An 18748-nucleotide genomic window follows, 5' to 3' on the forward strand; every position below is an offset into this window, starting at 1 on the left:
ACCATTACTGAGGTCGGGCACTGATATTGGGCGATTAGGCCTGGCTTGCAGTCGGCGTTCCAATTCATCCCAAAGGCGTTCAATGGGGTTGAGGTCAGGGCTTTGTGCAGGCCAGTCAAGTTCTTCCACACTGATCGAAGGAAAAAAAATACATTGTCATGCTGAAACAGGAAAGGGCATTCCCCAAACTGTTGCCACGATATTGGAAGCACAGAATAGTCTAAAATGTTATTGTAAGCTGTAGCATTAAGATTCCCATTCACTGGAACTAAGGGGCCTAGGTCAAACCATGAACAGCCCCAGATCATTATTCCTCCTCCACCAAACTTTAGAGTTGGCACTATGCATTCGGGCAGGTAGCGTTCTCCTGGCATCCGCCAAATCCAGATTCGTCCGGCGGACTGCCAGATGGTGAAGTGTGATTCATCACTCCAAAGAATGCGTTTCCACTGCTCCAGTCCAATGGTGGCGAGGTTTACACCCCTCCAGACGACGCTTGGCATTGCGCATCTTAGGCTTATGTGCGGCTGCTCGGCCATGGAAACCCATTTCATGAAGTTCCTGACGAACTGTTCTTGTGCTGACGTTGCTTCCAGAGGCAGTTTGGAACTAGGTAGTTAGTGTTGCAACTGAGGACAGACAATTTTTACACGCTACGTTTTTCAGACCTCGGTAATCCCGTTCTATGAGCTTGTGTGGCCTTCCACTTCGTGCCTGAGTTGTTGTTGCTCCTAAACGTTTCCACTTCACATTAACAGCACTTACAGTTGACTGAGGTAGCTCTAGCAAGGTACAAATTGCCGAACTGATTTGTTGAAAAGGTGGCATCCTGTGATGGTGCCACGTTGAATGTCATTGAGCTCTTCAGTACGATCATTTTACTGCCAATGTTTGTCTATGGAAATTGCATGGCGGTGTGCTCGATTTTATACACTTTTATACAACACATCCACTAAGATGAAGGGCTGTCCACATACTTCTGTATATATAGTGTTTTTTTACTGACAAATAAAACAATCAATCCAAACTATGCATAGGCCATTTGATGAATGGAAAGAAACATCTGTTACAACACACCAAAAAGTTTAATGACATTCGGAGATTGTCAAGCCAAGCATTCGATACTGGGTAGGCCTATAAAGTAAGGAGGGATGTATTTTCTGTTTGTCGAGATTTTCATTGTCCATTTATTCTGGTGTTGAAAATGCAAACCATAATATTGATGTGCCGAAGTTGGTGTGCTTTGTTTATTGGTTGTGTGGTGCATTGGCACAGAAACCTGTTGGTGGAATATTCGCTGCATATTTTTTATATATTTATAAATATGGCATCAAAATGTTGAAAATCAGATTTCCACCTAGCTGATCATTGTCTGCAGCCGGCTCTGATCGTAGTGTAATGAAACAGGCAGGGAGAGGGAGCTCGTCCGTGGTGGTCGGCAAACCCTCAACCTTTCTGTCCCGTAGCCCTGAGTGGCATCGACCGTGCCACAAAAGCATACTGAAGGGGCAAAGTCGATATCCACATTTATAAACACCAGGTTGCTACAGTTGTTATTTGTGGTCGTAAACATTATTTGTATGAGTGGGAAGGGTGTGCAACTTATTTTACAGTATAATGGGAGGGTCATGTGAAAATATGTTTTGGATGTGATCAACATTTCTATTTATCTTCCACTTTATACAATACACATATAACGGAGGATCACGTTACAAATATTATCCGTCATGACAATACAAACAAAACAAACATTTGTACAAACAAACAAACATACAATAGAACTATTTACATACTGTTGTCAAGAGGTGAGTGTAGCTGGTGTATCGAAGTCAGGCGCAGGAAAGCAGAGATGAGTGGACAAAGCACTTTACTAAGGCAATCATTTGCACAGAACGCAACTGCGTCACAAAACAAATGCCCAATGAACCAGTGAGGCAGCACAAAGTACAAAAACACAAGTACAGGGTACAGGCTGCCACAAAGCACGGGATATAAAATAAACCCGGCGCAAACCAGCCGGAAGCGTGCCAACCTCAACAATAAACAATTACACACACAGACATAGAGGGAACAGAGGGTTAAATACATGACATGTAATGAGGGAATGAATACCAGGTGTGTGGGAAAACAAGACAAAACAAATGGAAAATGAAAGGTGGATCGGCGATGGCTAGAAGACCGGTGACGTCGACCGCCGAATGCCGCCCGAACAAGGAGAGGGACCGACTTCGGAGGAAGTCGTGACATTTGTACTGCCAGAAGTCATAATTATTTGAGTACACAAAATGTATTATCCAGAGAGGAAGTACAGTTTACGAAACAATATTTTTATGGTATTCTCAGAAAAGGAAATGCCCCCCGCACCTTTAACATGTAGGTCCATTGTTTAGGGTCAAGAGTTGTTAATATCTGTTAGAGTTTTACATAGTACATCCCATGCTTCAATTGTATTTGTTTATCACGGCCACTTATCGCTCGGTATGAACAATATCTTGAAAATATGAGAGCGATGTTTGAGGAGGTGAGAGTATTGTAGGGGTAATCCAAGCACTATGGATAACATATTTTACTGTTAACCGTACATAAATTATTATTTTCTGAACCAGTTCAGTGCAGATGTAAAGTCATCATTCATCAAAAATCAAGGCAGGTCCTTGTTCACAGGGAAACCCATAACGTTTATGACAAAATCTGAAACATGTGACCAGAACTGGGACACAACAGGACATTCCCAAAACATGTGCCAATGGCATTCATACTGCGTCTATCACATCCATTCTCGAGTGACACCAAATGGAGAGATTGGAGTGGGAATCAGCTTCATCTTAAAATGTCTAAATGGGGTCGCACAACTTTATTGTATAAGCGGGTGTGCTGGGTTAGCCAATTTTCCCAAATGGTATCCCAGTTCAGGTCTTGCCCCAACCTCTCCATTTCACAGTTCCATACTAGAGTGACACCCAATGTAGAGCATTTAACACACAGCAGGGAATCATAAGTGCCATATAACATTTTAGAAATACATTTTTCATTTTCATATTTAACCAGGCAAGTCAGTTAAGAACAAATTCTTATTTACAATGACAGCCTAGGAACAGTCAGTTAATTACCTTGTTCAGGGGTAGAACAAACAATTTTTACCTTGTCAGCTCAAGGATTCGATCTAGCAACCTTTCAGTTACTGGCCCAACACTCTAACCACTAGACTACATGAAGGGTCAATCCATGTAAGCATTATGTGGGATGTTACTGGGGCTCCAAAAGCTTTTGACAAAGCTCTTAACTGTAGGTTAAGGAACCATGAAAAGCCTGGAAGTGAATATATTTGTTTGAGGTCCTGTAAAGATATTAGCTCCATATCATTATACTGTATATGTTTCGCAAGGTATGCACACCCTTATCCACCCACAATGGATATATAAAAGGCGTAATATTTGTCAACAGGTTATGGTTATGATGTGAAAATATTTTTTACGTTGGGGAAATTTTTAACTGTCCCTAATGGTGCATTTGGATTTTGAGTGCTCAACCGACCTCTGAGGTTATACACTGAGTGTACACAACATGTCATAGACTGATGTCACTTGTTAAATCCACTTCAATCCATGTAGATGAAGGGGAGGGGACAGGTTAAAGAAGGATTTTTAAGCCTTGAGACAATTGAGACATGGATTGTGTATGTGTGCCATTCAGAGGGTGAATGGGCAAGACAAAATATTTAAGTGCCTTTGAACGGGGTACGGGTAGTAGGTGCCAGCAGCACTGGTTGGTGTCAAGAACTGCAACGCTGCTGGGTTTTGCACGCTCAACTGTTTCCAGTGTGTATCAAGAATAGTGTACTACCCAAAACTGGGGTTCAGCTCAATATTAGGAAGGTATTTTGAATGTTTTTCACACTCAGTGTAGGTTCTAAAGTTACTTTTCAAATGACGTCATGGTCAGGTTGTATACTGGTTTTGTTAACGCCTTCTTAGTTACCAGATAAATAATTCTATCTGACTAGATAAGAACCTAAATATGATGTCCTTCCTAATCTAATCATGAAATATACATCTTTACATGTTTCTACAGGAAACCAGTTTACAACCAGAAAATGACATGCAGTAGTTCTGCATAATGGGAAAATTACAATATTAAGTACAATATTTAGAAAAATCGGTCTCGTCACACAAAACCATGATACCATGTTACCACCACCCCACCATATCACCGGCTAAATATGCTATTACATTTTTTTTTATGTAACTAATGCATGCTTAACTGTCACAACTACCTAATTACCATCACTGTAATGCACTCACTACCTTTCATTTTCTAGGAACAATTGCAAAATATAATATTTCTTTGTGTGATAGTTCTCAGACAATCCAAGGAGAGGCAAGCAAGAGAAGAAGTAGTAGAAGAGGTAGAAGTGGTCCTTAAAGGTAAATCATGTTTTTTTCTTTTTAATTTCAATTCAAATCTATCTACGTCCTTTTTTACAGTTGGGAGGGATTGATGTACTGATGTAATTAGTAATTCAATAATACCCCAAAATAAGCCCAAACTTAATTTCCTAATTCCCTGGCTGGCATATGAAATAAAAACCTACTGTATCTGTGAACAGTGTGGGATGGTTTCCTGGACTAAAAAGTTAGATTTTTCGTTGAGTTCGCTTTTTAGGCCAGGACTAGGCTTAATCTGTGTCCGGGAAACCACCCAACCGGATTTGTGCTCTAATTTTACATGAAGAGAAGGAGGCATTTGTTCACAGGATCATGTCTTTACTTACAGCGATGAGGGATGCACAATCCATGAAAGACGTAGAAAATAAGAAATTGGAGGACAAGACGGAAAAGAAAGAGGAGCAGGCCATGGAGAAAGCAAAGCCTGAGGCAATGCCCAGTGTGAAGAAAGCAGAGAAGACAGGACCCAAAGGTAAGCTAGGCTTGCAGTACTGTTTGTCTCTATGGCTTCTACCAAATTATAATGGAATTTACATATCTATAGAAAATCAAGCCTTCCTTACATTTACATTATTCTTAACCACAATAAACATACCATAAGTAGCCTGTGGGACAGTGAATTAATAAGTAAGCAAGCCTTGGACAAGGAACGGCCCATAGGGTCAATTAATTAATAATTGTCAGTTAGCGTTCCCTATATGTAAATAGACTATCTTGGACATACGGTCCTAGCTTCATGTTACACTATCAATGTTATTCTCATTGCCTTTCACTTCCTTGTAGTAATGTTTCTGACAGGTTTCACATTTCCCTATCATTCTCTCAATGTCCATGTTTCTTTCTGGTCAGTAGACTGTATCCCTTGCTCTCCTTTTGCATTTTTTGATACTGAGGTGGCCTTAGTGTATCCTTTCGAGCGTTTCTTGTCACAACATCTGCATTTTCTCTTGTCTGAGCAGCAGTCTGTTTACAACACTAAGTTCTGACCTGATCTGGTAGTATTGTGAACACAAACCTATGGGCCAGCTATGATGTATGTTTGCGTTGACTGTCTGCAGCATTGTGTCTTTTGCTCTCGTCTGTACTCTGTTTTGATTTAGAGTCTGACACAGGAAGAGAAGCAGCCATCATATTCACATGAACATCAATATAATCATCTGTAGTGATCACATTACTCACTGTGCTCACTGCGGGTGCCAGGGATAGTGCATCTGCAGTTGTATTTTCATCATGAGCTCTTGTATATTAGGCAACATCTTGTTTAAGTTATTTTGATGATGACTATCAATAATGGCTTATGCTCGGTGTTAGCTGTGAAGGTAGGTAAGCCGTAGACAAAGCCCTGGAACTTGTCACATCCAAACACCATGCCTAGACATTCCTTTTCTACCTGGGTGTAATGACACTCGGTTTCAGTCATTGTTCTCAAAGCATAGACTACTGGCTTTCAATCTTCTCCTTCCACTTGTAGTGGAACCAAGACAATGCCATTTTTCCATGCGTCTTTTGATATCTTTGTTATTTTTATCGGGTCGAAAAAGTTGAGAACTGGCTCTGAGTTAAGTGTTGTTTTGAGCTTTTTCTATTCCTGCTCATGTTTTGTAGTCCATGCAAACTCATTTGTTTTGTGTAACAACTCTCTTAGGCCGGCTGTTTTGAATGACAAGTTTGGTAAGAATTTGCAGATTAAGGTGCTCATCCCCATGAGGCCCTTTCATGTCATTGGGTTGGGGTTTGCCCAGTATGGCTTGAACTTTGGTCTCATTTGGCTCTACTTCTTCAACAAACAACCTGTCTTCAAGGACTATGATTTCCTTGATGCCAAACTGACACTGTGTCTTGTTCTGTTTCAATCAATTTCGCAGTATGCTCTGTAGCACTTTTGTCAGCCTTTTGTCGTGCTCTTGTAGTGTGAACTCCCACATGATGACATCATCTACGTAGACCCTGACGCCATTCGTACTTTCTATGATGCACTTTCTATGATAGAAAAATGGCGCCGATAGATTGGGCAGCCGTGCTTCTAGCCCCTAGGCAACTTTGCAGTATTGTGTTTTTTTATGTGTTATTTCTTACATTATTAGCCCAGAACATGTTTTGTGTTATTACCTACAGCCGGGAAGAACTTTTAGATATCAGAGCAGCGGTAACTCACCAGCATTACAAGCATTACGACCAGGAATACGACTTTCCCGAAACGGATCCTTTGTTCGTACCCCCCAGGGCAATTGAACTGATTCTAGAGGCTGACCCAAAACAACGCCGGCAGAGAAGAGGTATTCGGAGTGGACTTCTAGTCTAATTAAGTAGGCGCACCCACCACCCACCACTGCTGAGTATATTACTCGCTAATGTTCAGTCTCTGGATAATAAAGTTGACAGGTTCAGGGCGAGGAGTTCCTTCCAAAGAGACATCAGGGATTGTAACATACTCTTTTTCATGGAAACATGGCTCTCTCTGGATATACAGTCTGAGTCCTTACAGCCAGTTGGGTTCTCAGTTTATCAGGCAGACAGGAATAAATATCTCTCCGGGAAGAAGAAGGGTTGGGGTGTGCAGTGTTACCTCAACTAAAAGTTTTGAGATTATGCCGTCGGATTTACCGGTAATTTGTGGTTTAGTATGTTACCCCGCGTCACTGCTTCATTGCTCCAGACCACCGCAAGGGGAAGTTAGATCATTGATTATGCATTTGGAAGCTGTAAAAAATATATATATGTATATATTCCATGATATTCTTAAGATATATATGTTGACTGAATATAAGCACCAAGTGATGTTTGCTAAATAATCAAGTTGATGGCGCAGTCATATAGCCTCGGCACTTACAGTTGAAGTCGGAAGTTTACATACACTTAGGTTGGAGTAAATAAAACTTGTTTTTCAACCACACCACACATTTCTTGTTAACAAACTATAGTTTTGGCAAGTCAGTTAGGACATCTATCTTGTGCACGACACAAGTAATTTTTCCAACAACTGTTTACAAACAGATTATATCACTAATAATTCACTGTATCACAATTCCAGTGGGTCAGAAGATTACATACAATAAGTTGACTGTGCCTTTAACCTCTTGACCCACGTTAAGGACAGGGGGCGCTATTGCGAATTTTGAAAAGAATACGTGCCCATTTTAAATAGCCTCCTACTCAAACTCAGAAGCTAGGATATGCATATAATTAGTAGATTTGGATAGAAAACACTCTAAAGTTTCTAAAACTGTTTGAATGGTGTCTGTGAGTATAACAGAACTCATATGGCAGGCCAAAACCTGAGAAGATTCCATGCAGGATGTGGAAATCTGTTTTGTGAAATCACTTTCAAGCCTTTGGCTATGAAACACACCATGAGTTAGGATTCATGTAGCTTCCTAAGGCTTCCACTAGATGTCAACAGTCTTTACAAAGTGGTTTGAGTCTTCTCTGGTAAAAACTGACCGAACGAGAGACCTGGAAAGTTGGTCATAGGGGGAGGGCCAATCCTACTATGACGCGCGTGCCCGTGGGTACTCTCTCGTTCCGAAACGTTTAGTAAGACAATGCAATCGTCCGCCTTGAATATTATTGAAGCTCTGATTGAAAAAGGCCCTAAAGATTTATGTTATACAACGTTTGACATGTTTGAACGAACGTAAATACATTTTTTTTGCACATTCGTGACGACAAGTCCCGCGCGCCTCGTACATTATGAGTAGCCTTCGGAACACGCTAACAAGGAGCTATTGGGACATAAATGATTAACTTTTTTGAACAAAACTACATTTGTTGTGGACCTGGGATTACTGGAAGTGCCTTCTGATGAAGATAATCAAAGGTAAGGAAATATTTACAATAGTATATTTGATTTTAGATGGTTCCAAGATAGCGCTAACCTGTATCGCCTAGCCTATTTTTCTGAGCATAGCACCTCGTTTATTGCAAAGTGTGATTTCCCAGTAAAGTTATTTTTAAATCTGGCAATGCGGTTGCATTCATGAGATGTTAATCTATAATTCTTTGAATGACAATATTATATTTTACCAATGTTTTCAAATAGTAATTTAGTAAATTGTAGCGCTATTTCACCTGAAGCATTTGAGGGAAAATATTTTCTGAACATCACGCGCCGATGTAAAATGCTATTTTTATATATAAATATGAACTTTATCGAACAAAAGAATGCATGTATTGTGTAACATGAAGTCCTAGGAGTGTCATCTGATGAAGATTGTCAAAGGTTAGTGCTTCATTTAGCTGTGTTTTGGTTATTTGTGATGCATGTGGTTGGTCGGAAAATGGCGGTGTGGCTATTGTGTCGATGTACTCTCCTAACATAATGTAATGTTTTGCTTTCGCTGTAAAGCCTTTTTGAAATGGGACAATGTGGTTCGATTCAGGAGAAGTGTATCTATAAAACGGTGTAAAATAGTCCTATGTTTGAGAAAGAGAATTTATTAGATTTGGTTATGAATATGGCGCTCTGATTTTTCGCTGGATGTTGATCCCGGTTACGGGATCAGTGCGTCAAGAGGTTTTAAACAGCTTTGAAAATTACAAAAAATAATTGTTCTCAGATCGACCACTACCCAAATACGCTACTGATTTTCAGCCATGGGCTGCAAAGTCATCATTCAACGTTCTGGCGCCTTCTGAGAGCCTATGGGAACCTTAGAAAGTGTCACGTTACTGCAGAGATCCTCTGTATTCGATAAAGAGGGTGTAGAAGACCAAGAAATGGTCAGAGAGGGCACTTCCTGTACAGAATCTTCTCAGATTTTGTCCTGCCATATGAGTTCTGTTATACTCACAGACACCATTCAAACAGTTTTAGAAACTTTAGGGTGTTTTCTATCCAAATCAAACAATTATATACATATTCTAGTTTCTGGGCAGTAGTAATAACCAGATTAAATCGGGTACGTTTTTTTTATCCGGATGTGAAAATACTGCCCCCTACCCTAGAGAGGGTTTTTTCACCAGTTTATTTTAAGAATGTGAAATGTCAGAATAATAGTTGGGAGAATGAATTATTTCCGCTTTTATATCTTTCATCACATTCCCAGTGGGTCAGAAGTTTACATACACGCAATTGGTATTTGGTAGCATTGCCTTTAAATTGTTTAACTTGGGTCAAACGTTTCAGGTAGCCTTCCACAAGCTTCCCACAATAAGTTGGGTGAATTTTGTCTCATCCCTCCTGTCAGAGCTGGTGTAACTGAGTCAGGTATGTAGGCCTACTTGCTCGCACACGCTTTTTCAGTTCTGCCCTCAAATGTTCAATGGGATTGAGGTCAGGGCTTTGTGATGGCCACTCCAATACCTTGACTTTGTTGTCCTTAAGCCATTTTTCCACAACTTTGGAAGTATGCTTGGGGTTATTGTCCATTAGGAAGACCCATTTGCGACCAAGCTTTAACTTTCTGATTGATGTCTTGAGATGTTGCTTCAATATATCCACATCATTTCGGTGTCTCATGAGGCCATCTATTTTGTGAAGTGCACCAGTCCCTCCTGCAGCAAAGCACCCCACAACATGATGCTGCCATCCCCATGCTTAACGGTTTGGATGGTGTTCTTCGGCTTGCAAGGCTCCCCCTTTTTCCTCCAAACATAACGATGGTCATTATGACCAAACAGTTCTATTTTTGTTTCATCAGACCAGAGGACATTTCTCCAAAAAAGTACAATCTTTGTCCCCATGTGCAGTTGCAAACCGTAGTATGGCTTTTTTAAAGGCGGTTTTGGAGCAGTGGCTTCTTCCTTGTTGAGCGGCCTTTCAGGTTATGTCGATATATTTCTCGTTTTACTATGGATATATATATTTTTGTACCCGTTTCCTCCAGCATCTTCACAAGGTCCTTTTCTGTTGTTCTGGGATTGATTTGCAATTTTCGCACCAAAATACGTTTATCTCTAGGAGACAGAACTCCTTCCTGAGCGGTATGATGGATGCATGGTCCCATGGTGTTTATACTTGTGTACTATTGTTTGTACAGATGAATGTGGTACCTTCAGGCGTTTGGAAATTGCTCCCAAGGATGAACCAGACTTGTGGAGGTCTAATATTTTTTTCTGAGGTCTTGCATGATTTCTTTGGTCAAGCAAAGAGGCAATGAGTTTGAAGGTAGACCTTGAAATACATCCACAGGTACACCTCCAATTGACTCAAATTATGTCACTTACCCTATCAGAAGCTTCTAATGCCATGACATCGTTTTTTTGAATTTTACAAGTTGTTTAAATGCACAGACAACTTAGTCTATGTAAACTTCTGACCCAGTGGAATTGTGATACAGTGAATTATTAGTGAAATAATCTGTCTGTAAACAATTGTTGGAAAAATGACTTGTGTCATGCACAAATTAGATGTCCTAACCAACTTGCCAAAACTATAGTTTGTTCACAAGAAATGTGTGGAGTGGTTGAAAAATGAGTTTTAATGACTCCAACCTAAGTGTATGTAAATATCCGACTTCAACTGTAAGTCGTTTTTGTAGAATTGTTAAATTACTTGTTGATATTGCTGCACTTGTCGGAACTAGAAACACAAGCATTTCACTGCATTTGCAATAACATCTGCTAACCATGTGTATGTGACCAATACAATTTGATTTTGTTTGATTTTATTACTCATGTCATGAGTATATTCTGTATTCTATTTTATTGTACTCTATCTTAGTATTATTTCCATTCCTTTATTTAGATTTGGGTGTATTGTTGTGAAATTGTTAGATATTATTTGTTAGATATTCCTGCACTCCTGGAGCTGGAAACACAAGCATTTTGCTACAGCCGCAATAACATCTGATGAACATGTGTATGTGACCAATACAATTTGATTTGATCGCTTGGAAGAAGATCTCAGAGGCCAATTTAATCCCAAATGTGACTGACCGGCTCAATTCGGTCTTATGTAGCATCATTTGAAATGGTGTTTTTTACATTGGATAAAAATGGAGACTCAGAGCTAAAAAATTTATATCATACACTACAGTTGAGGAACAATGGGAAAGTCATTCTGCTTTGAAAGTTGATAAACTTGTAACCTCACTTTTGAGAAAATGGGCCTTGAATATTTTGGTACCTACTGTAGAGCTCTTCTTTCTCTACATCCATTCAGCATCGTTCACACCCTTTTAAGCTTTAGCCCCACCCATATCTTTAAGGATTCACATGTGACACTATGTACTAAACAACCACATATTTCAAGACTAAAGGCTGGTTTATACTACATGTGTGTTCGTAAATTTAATCTGGAGTGCCAGTGTGCTCTCGACGTTCGTAAACATTTCACTCTCGGAGCGTTCAGAGCTCACACGAAAAGTAGGGTTGATCCCAGCGTTCTGACAACAGCAACAACAGCAGTCAAGCGCCCTAACTAACTGGCTAACGTTGGCTTTCTTGCTTGCTACTTCAGGACACAAATGAGAAAACAGCTCACTCTGACCATTTTCCTCACCCTAGCAGAGCTGGTTAGGCTGTGTTTATGTTATCCAGAGCATTGGTGACTGCAACTGTACTGCTGGCCACAATTTAATTAAGCTTTTTTGCCAATGTTTACTGACACCGGCCATATTCAACGGGTGTTGAGCGTTCGTAAATTCGTCAGTTATTCTGCACTCTGGCACACTCAGATGAGACTGCTCTGAAATCGGAGTAGATAGCTAGAGCGAATTTAGCAGCTATGTCTATTGACATTTGTAGCAGTGACATAATAAACATTCTATTGAAATCGTTTCTTGCATATTTGATTCTTTTGTTTAGAAATGTAGCTAGCAAGCTAAACAATGAACCATAATCCCAACTCATAACGTTACTACCCTGCATGAATCTGCAGGTAGCTAACTAACCAGGTTCAATGTTAGCTCGCTAACATTAGGCTATAACTTGAAATGAAAACCACTTTCTGACAAAATTAGAAATGTGTATTATCTGAAGATGTAGCTAGCTAGACTCTCTTATACGTATACATGGATGGATGCTTCTCCCTCTCTGTCATGGATGCCATGGTTTTCCCTTAGTTTGAAGATGTAATAAGGAGAAAGGTGTTTTATACAACAGCCTGTGTTTTCTCTTTTAGACTCTGTCTGCATATTTGCAATCAAACGCCAGATTTTCTCCATCTCCTTAGCTATCATATTCAAATTCCACAGATTTCTAAACTCGGTGGCTAAACCAACTAGGCTCATAATTTAACAATTTCATTCGTATTTACAGATGGCATACAAGTTTGTTATTAAAGGCACAGGAATGCTCACGTTCCAGAAGGCATTTCTGCCAAAAAACACATTTTGATAAAGAAAAAAAGTTTACGTTCAAATGGCGCTCCTGTGAAGTAGTGAACCACGACATACGCCTAGTTTCCTGAAACGAGTCACAAATGGCAGCATTTTTTAAAATGTTTTGTTGGAGCATTTATTCAATCAAACAATTAAACAGAGATGCGGGCTTCATTTTTTACATACTGTATATGAAAACAACGGACATCAATCAAAATGGAAAGATCACAGACCTCATGCAATAAAAAATAAGAAAGAAAAGAAAGTCCACCCGCCACCTTCCCAAAATGGCACCCGAATGAGCCCCCCGGCCCTTCACTTCCCCTCCCAACCACCCCGCATCCTCACTCCCTAGCTCATACAACACTCACCCATTGCACTTCAGCTGCGTAAAGCCTTGAGCTTTGTGAAGAAATTTGCTCTTGACATGTAACTTGCGATTTCTTCTAGTTTTAGGATCAGTTGTGTTCTCGTTTTATTTTGCATTCAAGTCCTTAGTATCCATACATAATCTTAGTTAACCATTATTTTTCTTTACAACCACCATTGAGTTGGTCCATCGACTTTGGGGAAAAAATCCATTGCTGACATCTTGTCCAACTCGTAAGGTGCACAAGCAGCAGTGCTGGAACTCTCCGTGGAGCATGAACCACAGGCTGTGCGTCATCCTTAAACTGGGTCTTGTAAAGTGGTTCCTCCTTTAAAAGTTGTGAGCTTGCACCACAGGACTTAGAGGTACCCAGCGTCACGGCTTCATTGCTCCAGACCACCACAAGAGGGAGTTAGAGCACTCATTATGTATTTGGGTCCCAAGGTTTTTATATGACCAATCATATTGAGTGGTTCCAATGACGAATTTTGACGTTAGCTATCCTTGCCTTGTGGCGTTCTTCAACAAAGATGGCTGACAAAACATTACGGTGGAACCAGATGTAAGTTCTTATAACGTCAAAACGAGTCAAGCTAAATAATTACAATTGAGAGGAATATGTTAGTTAATGTAGAGACAAACGTTTGTGCATATTTTTTTTGTCATAAAGTTAATTTACGAAAATTGCAATTTATCCAAGTTATCTGACTAGCTAACATTAGCCAGCTAGCTAGTGTTAGGGGAATGAATATGTAATTTGTGTTGTTAATGTTTTAGGAACTCATGAGAAAACCAGGCTGTCGTCTTGTGAGACAGTGGATGTAAAGAATCTAGCTAGCTAAAGCATTTACTGCAAATTGAATGTACAATTGTGTAAGCTTGCCTTGCAATGCAGCTGAAGTAACATAGCTAGCTAACTATTTACTTGTATATTGTGTGGTGGAGGATAAAAATAACTGCATGCCTATGGATGTGTAGCTAGCTACAGTATATAGCCGATCTGTATATGGACCCTAAAACGTTAGGTTCTGAACTAAAATTCATACCAATCTATGAACCTCAGCTATCATAGTTGTTGTATCAACTTCAAGTCTGAATGGCATTAATGAAGCCTATGGATAGAGTAGAAAATAATAACTTTATTGTGCCAAGGATGCAAGTCCTATATACACATGTACTGTAGTTATTACCACGCATGAGATTCCCACATTGTAGCCTGTACATTTAATGTATTCACTGATCATGTACTCTTCCTTCGTATATAAAGGTGCAGATCAGGTATGAATCTCTGAGACATAATTTTTCAGTCATATCAAACTCATTATTTGAATGATGCTGTGTCTGCATGTATGTATTACAATTATACACAATTATACACAACAGTGTTTACCACTCCTTCTCCTGGGACATCAATGATTACACATTGTAACTATGCAATAGACTAGAAACATGATTGATTTGTAATTCATATATACAGAAAGAAAACTATGCATATCTAACTCCCTTCATCTGCATTAATCTGAGGACACAGGATAATATTTCAATGAGATACTTAATTTCAACCAGTGGAGAATGTGAAACGCTTCATTGAAAGAAGTTCATTATCCAGGTGTTATAAACACATAAATGCATTATAATTGTAATCTTAAATCAGGAGGTGAAATGCGAAACTGACCTTGGATCATTAACTCTGGGACTTCTACATCTCTGTCTGTATTTCAATGTAAAGCATCTCTTTAATAATACTTCCTGTTGACCCGACCAAGTGACATCTCACCTACGATGCTGTGCCTTCCATGTCAGCCAGTTCAGATGCGGGAGGGGTTCACCAAAACAGGCGATATAACCCAGAGGATTTAGGGAGAAGGGGGAGAGGGATGAAGTGAAGAAGAGAGACTGTTATTGTGTGTGTGTGGTCTCACCTTGTGTCCACAATAAGTGGCTACAGAGTACTTCATGCTGAAAAACAGACATGAGGACAAACAATAGAAGATAATGTCAATAGAAGATACTGTATGTGACGCAGACACCTATCAGAGTGTACCTGAAACATTTAAATATAGAGTGCTATGTGTCTCACCACTTGGTCATTGCAAGGCTAACCCCCAGGGAAATCATGACTTGGCAGCAACAGATAGTCCAGTGAAAACAGCTGTGTTTATGTGGTGTAAATCTGAAAATTAGCAGCTGACATCTAAAGGATTTTGTTATTAAATGCATGTGAGACAGGTTCCATGTACAACAAGACAAGCAGAGATGGAGAAAAGAACACAGAACAGTTTAATTATCTCTGGTTATGGACACTTTTGCCAGCAATAAAGCTTCCACGGCCTGTTCCTTGGACAGTGAACATCTGGCAATATCTACATTTTCAATCCCTTGGTCAGCTCGCTCTCTGATAGTAAAGAAAACGGATTATTTTTTATAGACATGAAAACAATAACTGAGATATGACCGTTCAATCTAAAGCAGCAGATGTCATTTGTAGGATACGTCAATACAGCCCAGTGCTGCTTACCTGAGATGCCATCTTCGTAGGTGTCCGCTTTGACTTCCTTTGTGTTGGAATAAAGTTGCTTTCAGAACAATTATTTTTGATAGAAAATAAAAAAGGTTTTGTTATCGCCAAAAAGACACAAATGTACCTCCATTGCATGCAACAATTTGCCTTTGAATAACCACACCTTCATACAAAAGTGCTACTGTATGCAAAATTCTTGACACACAACCAAAAATGCTGCCATATCCTTCCAGGCCATGGCCCACAAGCAAGCCACTCAGGAGTAGAATGATGACGTGTGGAAGAGGGAATGGAATGAGAAAGGAACAGCAATTTGTTGCAAGTTGGGGAGGAGGGCTAATAGCGGAACAATAGACTATTCAACCTTTACTAAAGAATAGTCTAATAGCCTAGCAAGGTGTGAAAATCCTCCCTCCTATCACAGACCAGATTTGCCTTAACGACCAAGGGGCAGCATGCATCTCGATGTAATAAAGTAATGACTTTTCAAATAAGTTACCTTACACGTTATGTTGGCTGACAATTTGTTAGCTACGCTGTCCTTACGAACCACATAGCATATCATTACAGCAGTATATACCGGTATGTTAGCTTAGCTACCTAACGTTAGAAGTTACACATCAAACTTGCCAGTATATCCACTACAGGCTAACTAACTACACAATGTTTATTGACTTGATTATTCTCGTCATTCTTAGCTTAGCTAAATGGTAAAGTCTTTGTGCTTTCTCAATGGACATTCGGGTGCTTTCGTAAATTCGCTCTGGCTACCTGTAGGCTGGACAATAGAATGAGACAACATTCACCCAAGGCTGAAAAACGGCTTAAAAAAGTTGGCTAGACTGGAACACTAGCGCGAGCCCATGGCAAATTAATGGAATCAAACATTCGCAGAACCTATTTTGACTGGAGTGATGCTTAGAATTCCATAAAAAATGTATCCCTTTTTATTTTACCACTACACTACATCTGTTCGTCGGGTGAAACTGTGTAGGATGTAAACATCCGCACCTTGATGGTGTCAACTGGTCTTATGTCTTCGTAATGAAAAAGTTGGGAAAAAATAAAAACATATTTCTGGTCTAGCGATCGATGACAAATGAGCTCGCTGCCCAGACTTACATAATTACAAGAGGAGATTCTCCTGATTAAAATGGTGCCCGCGTAACAGTTTTAGCTTCTGTCCCTCTCCTCGTCCCGAACCAGGGACCCTCTGCACACATAGACAACAGCCACCCTTGAAGCATCGTTACCCATTGCTCCACAAAAGCCACAGCCCTTGCAGAGCAAGGGGAACAACTACTTCCAGGTCTCAGAGCAAGTGACGTCAGCGATTGAAACGCTATTAGGGCACACCCCGCTAACTAGCTAGCCATTTTTCACCGGTTACACCCGACTTGAAAAAAATCTAAATATACACATTGCGAGACATTTGGCGAAATAGACAGACATGCCTATATTTCCCCCATAGGAAACCGCAGATTTCCAATATTATTTTTGTTGAATACATTTTGTTGTTTACATTTGAACTATTAAACAACATGAGCAGGTCTCATTGCCAACAATAGCGAAGCAGGCATTGTGACGTTGAACAATAAGCTGGGAATAGAACGTTCGGAAGGCGAGTTGGTGCCACGGTGCTCAATAGAACTAATAGGAGCTGGCAGGGTGAAAAATGCACTAAAAAAGGCCTGTTTTTTCGCGATTGCACCAAAACAACGGCCTTACCAGCTCTGCTAGGGCAAGTAATATGGTCAGAGTGGTCTCATTTGTGTCTGGAAGTAGCTAGCCAACGTTAGCTTGGGTGCTTGACTGCCGTTGTAAGGCCAAAATGTTCAAATCAACCCTACTCCTCGGCCCGAAAATCCAGTGTGCGCTCCAAGAGCGAAACGGTCTGAATTTACAAACTGGCAATTTTTCTCTGAATGGAAACACCATAATATTAATCAAATTAATTATGCCAAATTTCTTAAAATCAATCCCATATACTATTTTATTACAAAAAAGGTTTTAAATTCTAGGTAATGCCATTACGGAATACTATCAAATGCTTCTCAAAGATGCCCTCTGGTGGTCAAACTAGCAATAACTTCCAGTAATAGAAGAAATGGCTGAGAATTAAATGTCGTGCCACAGAATGCTGCAGCAGCACCTAAGGGTGTGCCGCAGTATGACGCAACTTTTAAAGGAGGAATTACTGTAGGTGAACGATAAGACAGTAAATCTCTGCACTATTTCATCTGCAGAGTTGGCATCTGCTGCTGCACTGGAACTGTTGATGGGGTAGACTCTCTTTACCAGCTCCGGATCCTCACATGCTTTGTCAAATAAAATACAATTTTATTTGTCGCATGCGCCGAATACAACCGGTGTAGACTCTAACCGTTAAATGCTTGCTTATGAGCCCTTGCCAATGATGCAGAGTAAAAAAAGAATACCAGTACCAGATCAATGTGCAAGGGTATGAGGTATTTGAGGTAGATATGTGCATGAAGGAAGGTTAAAGTGACTAGGCCTCAGGATAGAAAATAATAACAATAAAAGAAAGAACTGAGTAACACTAGCATATGATTAGTGTAAAAGTGTGTGTTGTGTCAGTATGTTTGTGTTTGTGTGTGTGTATGTGTGTTTGTGTTGTCATAGATAGTCCGGGTAACCGTTAATTAACAATTATCAGGCTATTTAGCAGTCTTAAGGCTTGGGAGCCTGTTGGTCCGAGAGCTGATGCTCCAGTACCATTTGCTGGACAATAGCAGAGTGAACAGTCTACGGCTTGGGTGGCTGGAGTTTTTCAAGCCTTCCTCTGACACTGCCTAATTTAGAGGTCCTGGATGGCAGGGAGTTCGGGCCCAGTGATGTAATGTTTGTCTCTTAGCATATAATCGTGTCCATCTGGAACAACAACAAAGATGACACGGTGTACTCTCCCTTTAACAACCACCTGGAGTCAGCATATTCATATCCACCTGGAGTCAGCACACGGTCCCGTGTGGCTCAGTTGGTAGAGCATGGTGTTTGCAACGCCAGAGTTGTGGGTTCGATTCCTACGGGGGACCAGTACGGGGGGGAAAAAAACATCTATGAAGTGTATGCATTCACTGCTGTAAGTCGCTCTGGATAAGAGCGTCTGCTAAATGACTAAAATGTAATG

General features: G+C 40.2%; 1 protein-coding gene across 4 annotated transcripts in view; it reads left to right on the forward strand.

Moving 5' to 3' along the window:
- si:ch211-266g18.10 (axoneme-associated protein mst101(2)) overlaps nucleotides 1-18748 on the forward strand; it is a 176266-nt gene that overhangs the window by 27283 nt on the left and 130235 nt on the right. For all 4 annotated transcript variants that reach the window (XM_029766872.1, XM_029766873.1, XM_029766874.1 and 1 more), the window contains 2 exons: nucleotides 4356-4424; nucleotides 4774-4917. In XM_029766872.1, the coding sequence (XP_029622732.1) occupies nucleotides 4356-4424; nucleotides 4774-4917 (213 nt within the window). The remainder of the gene's footprint in view (nucleotides 1-4355; nucleotides 4425-4773; nucleotides 4918-18748) is intronic.

Source organism: Salmo trutta, chromosome 12, assembly GCF_901001165.1.
Source record: "Salmo trutta chromosome 12, fSalTru1.1, whole genome shotgun sequence".
NCBI lineage: Eukaryota > Metazoa > Chordata > Actinopteri > Salmoniformes > Salmonidae > Salmo > Salmo trutta.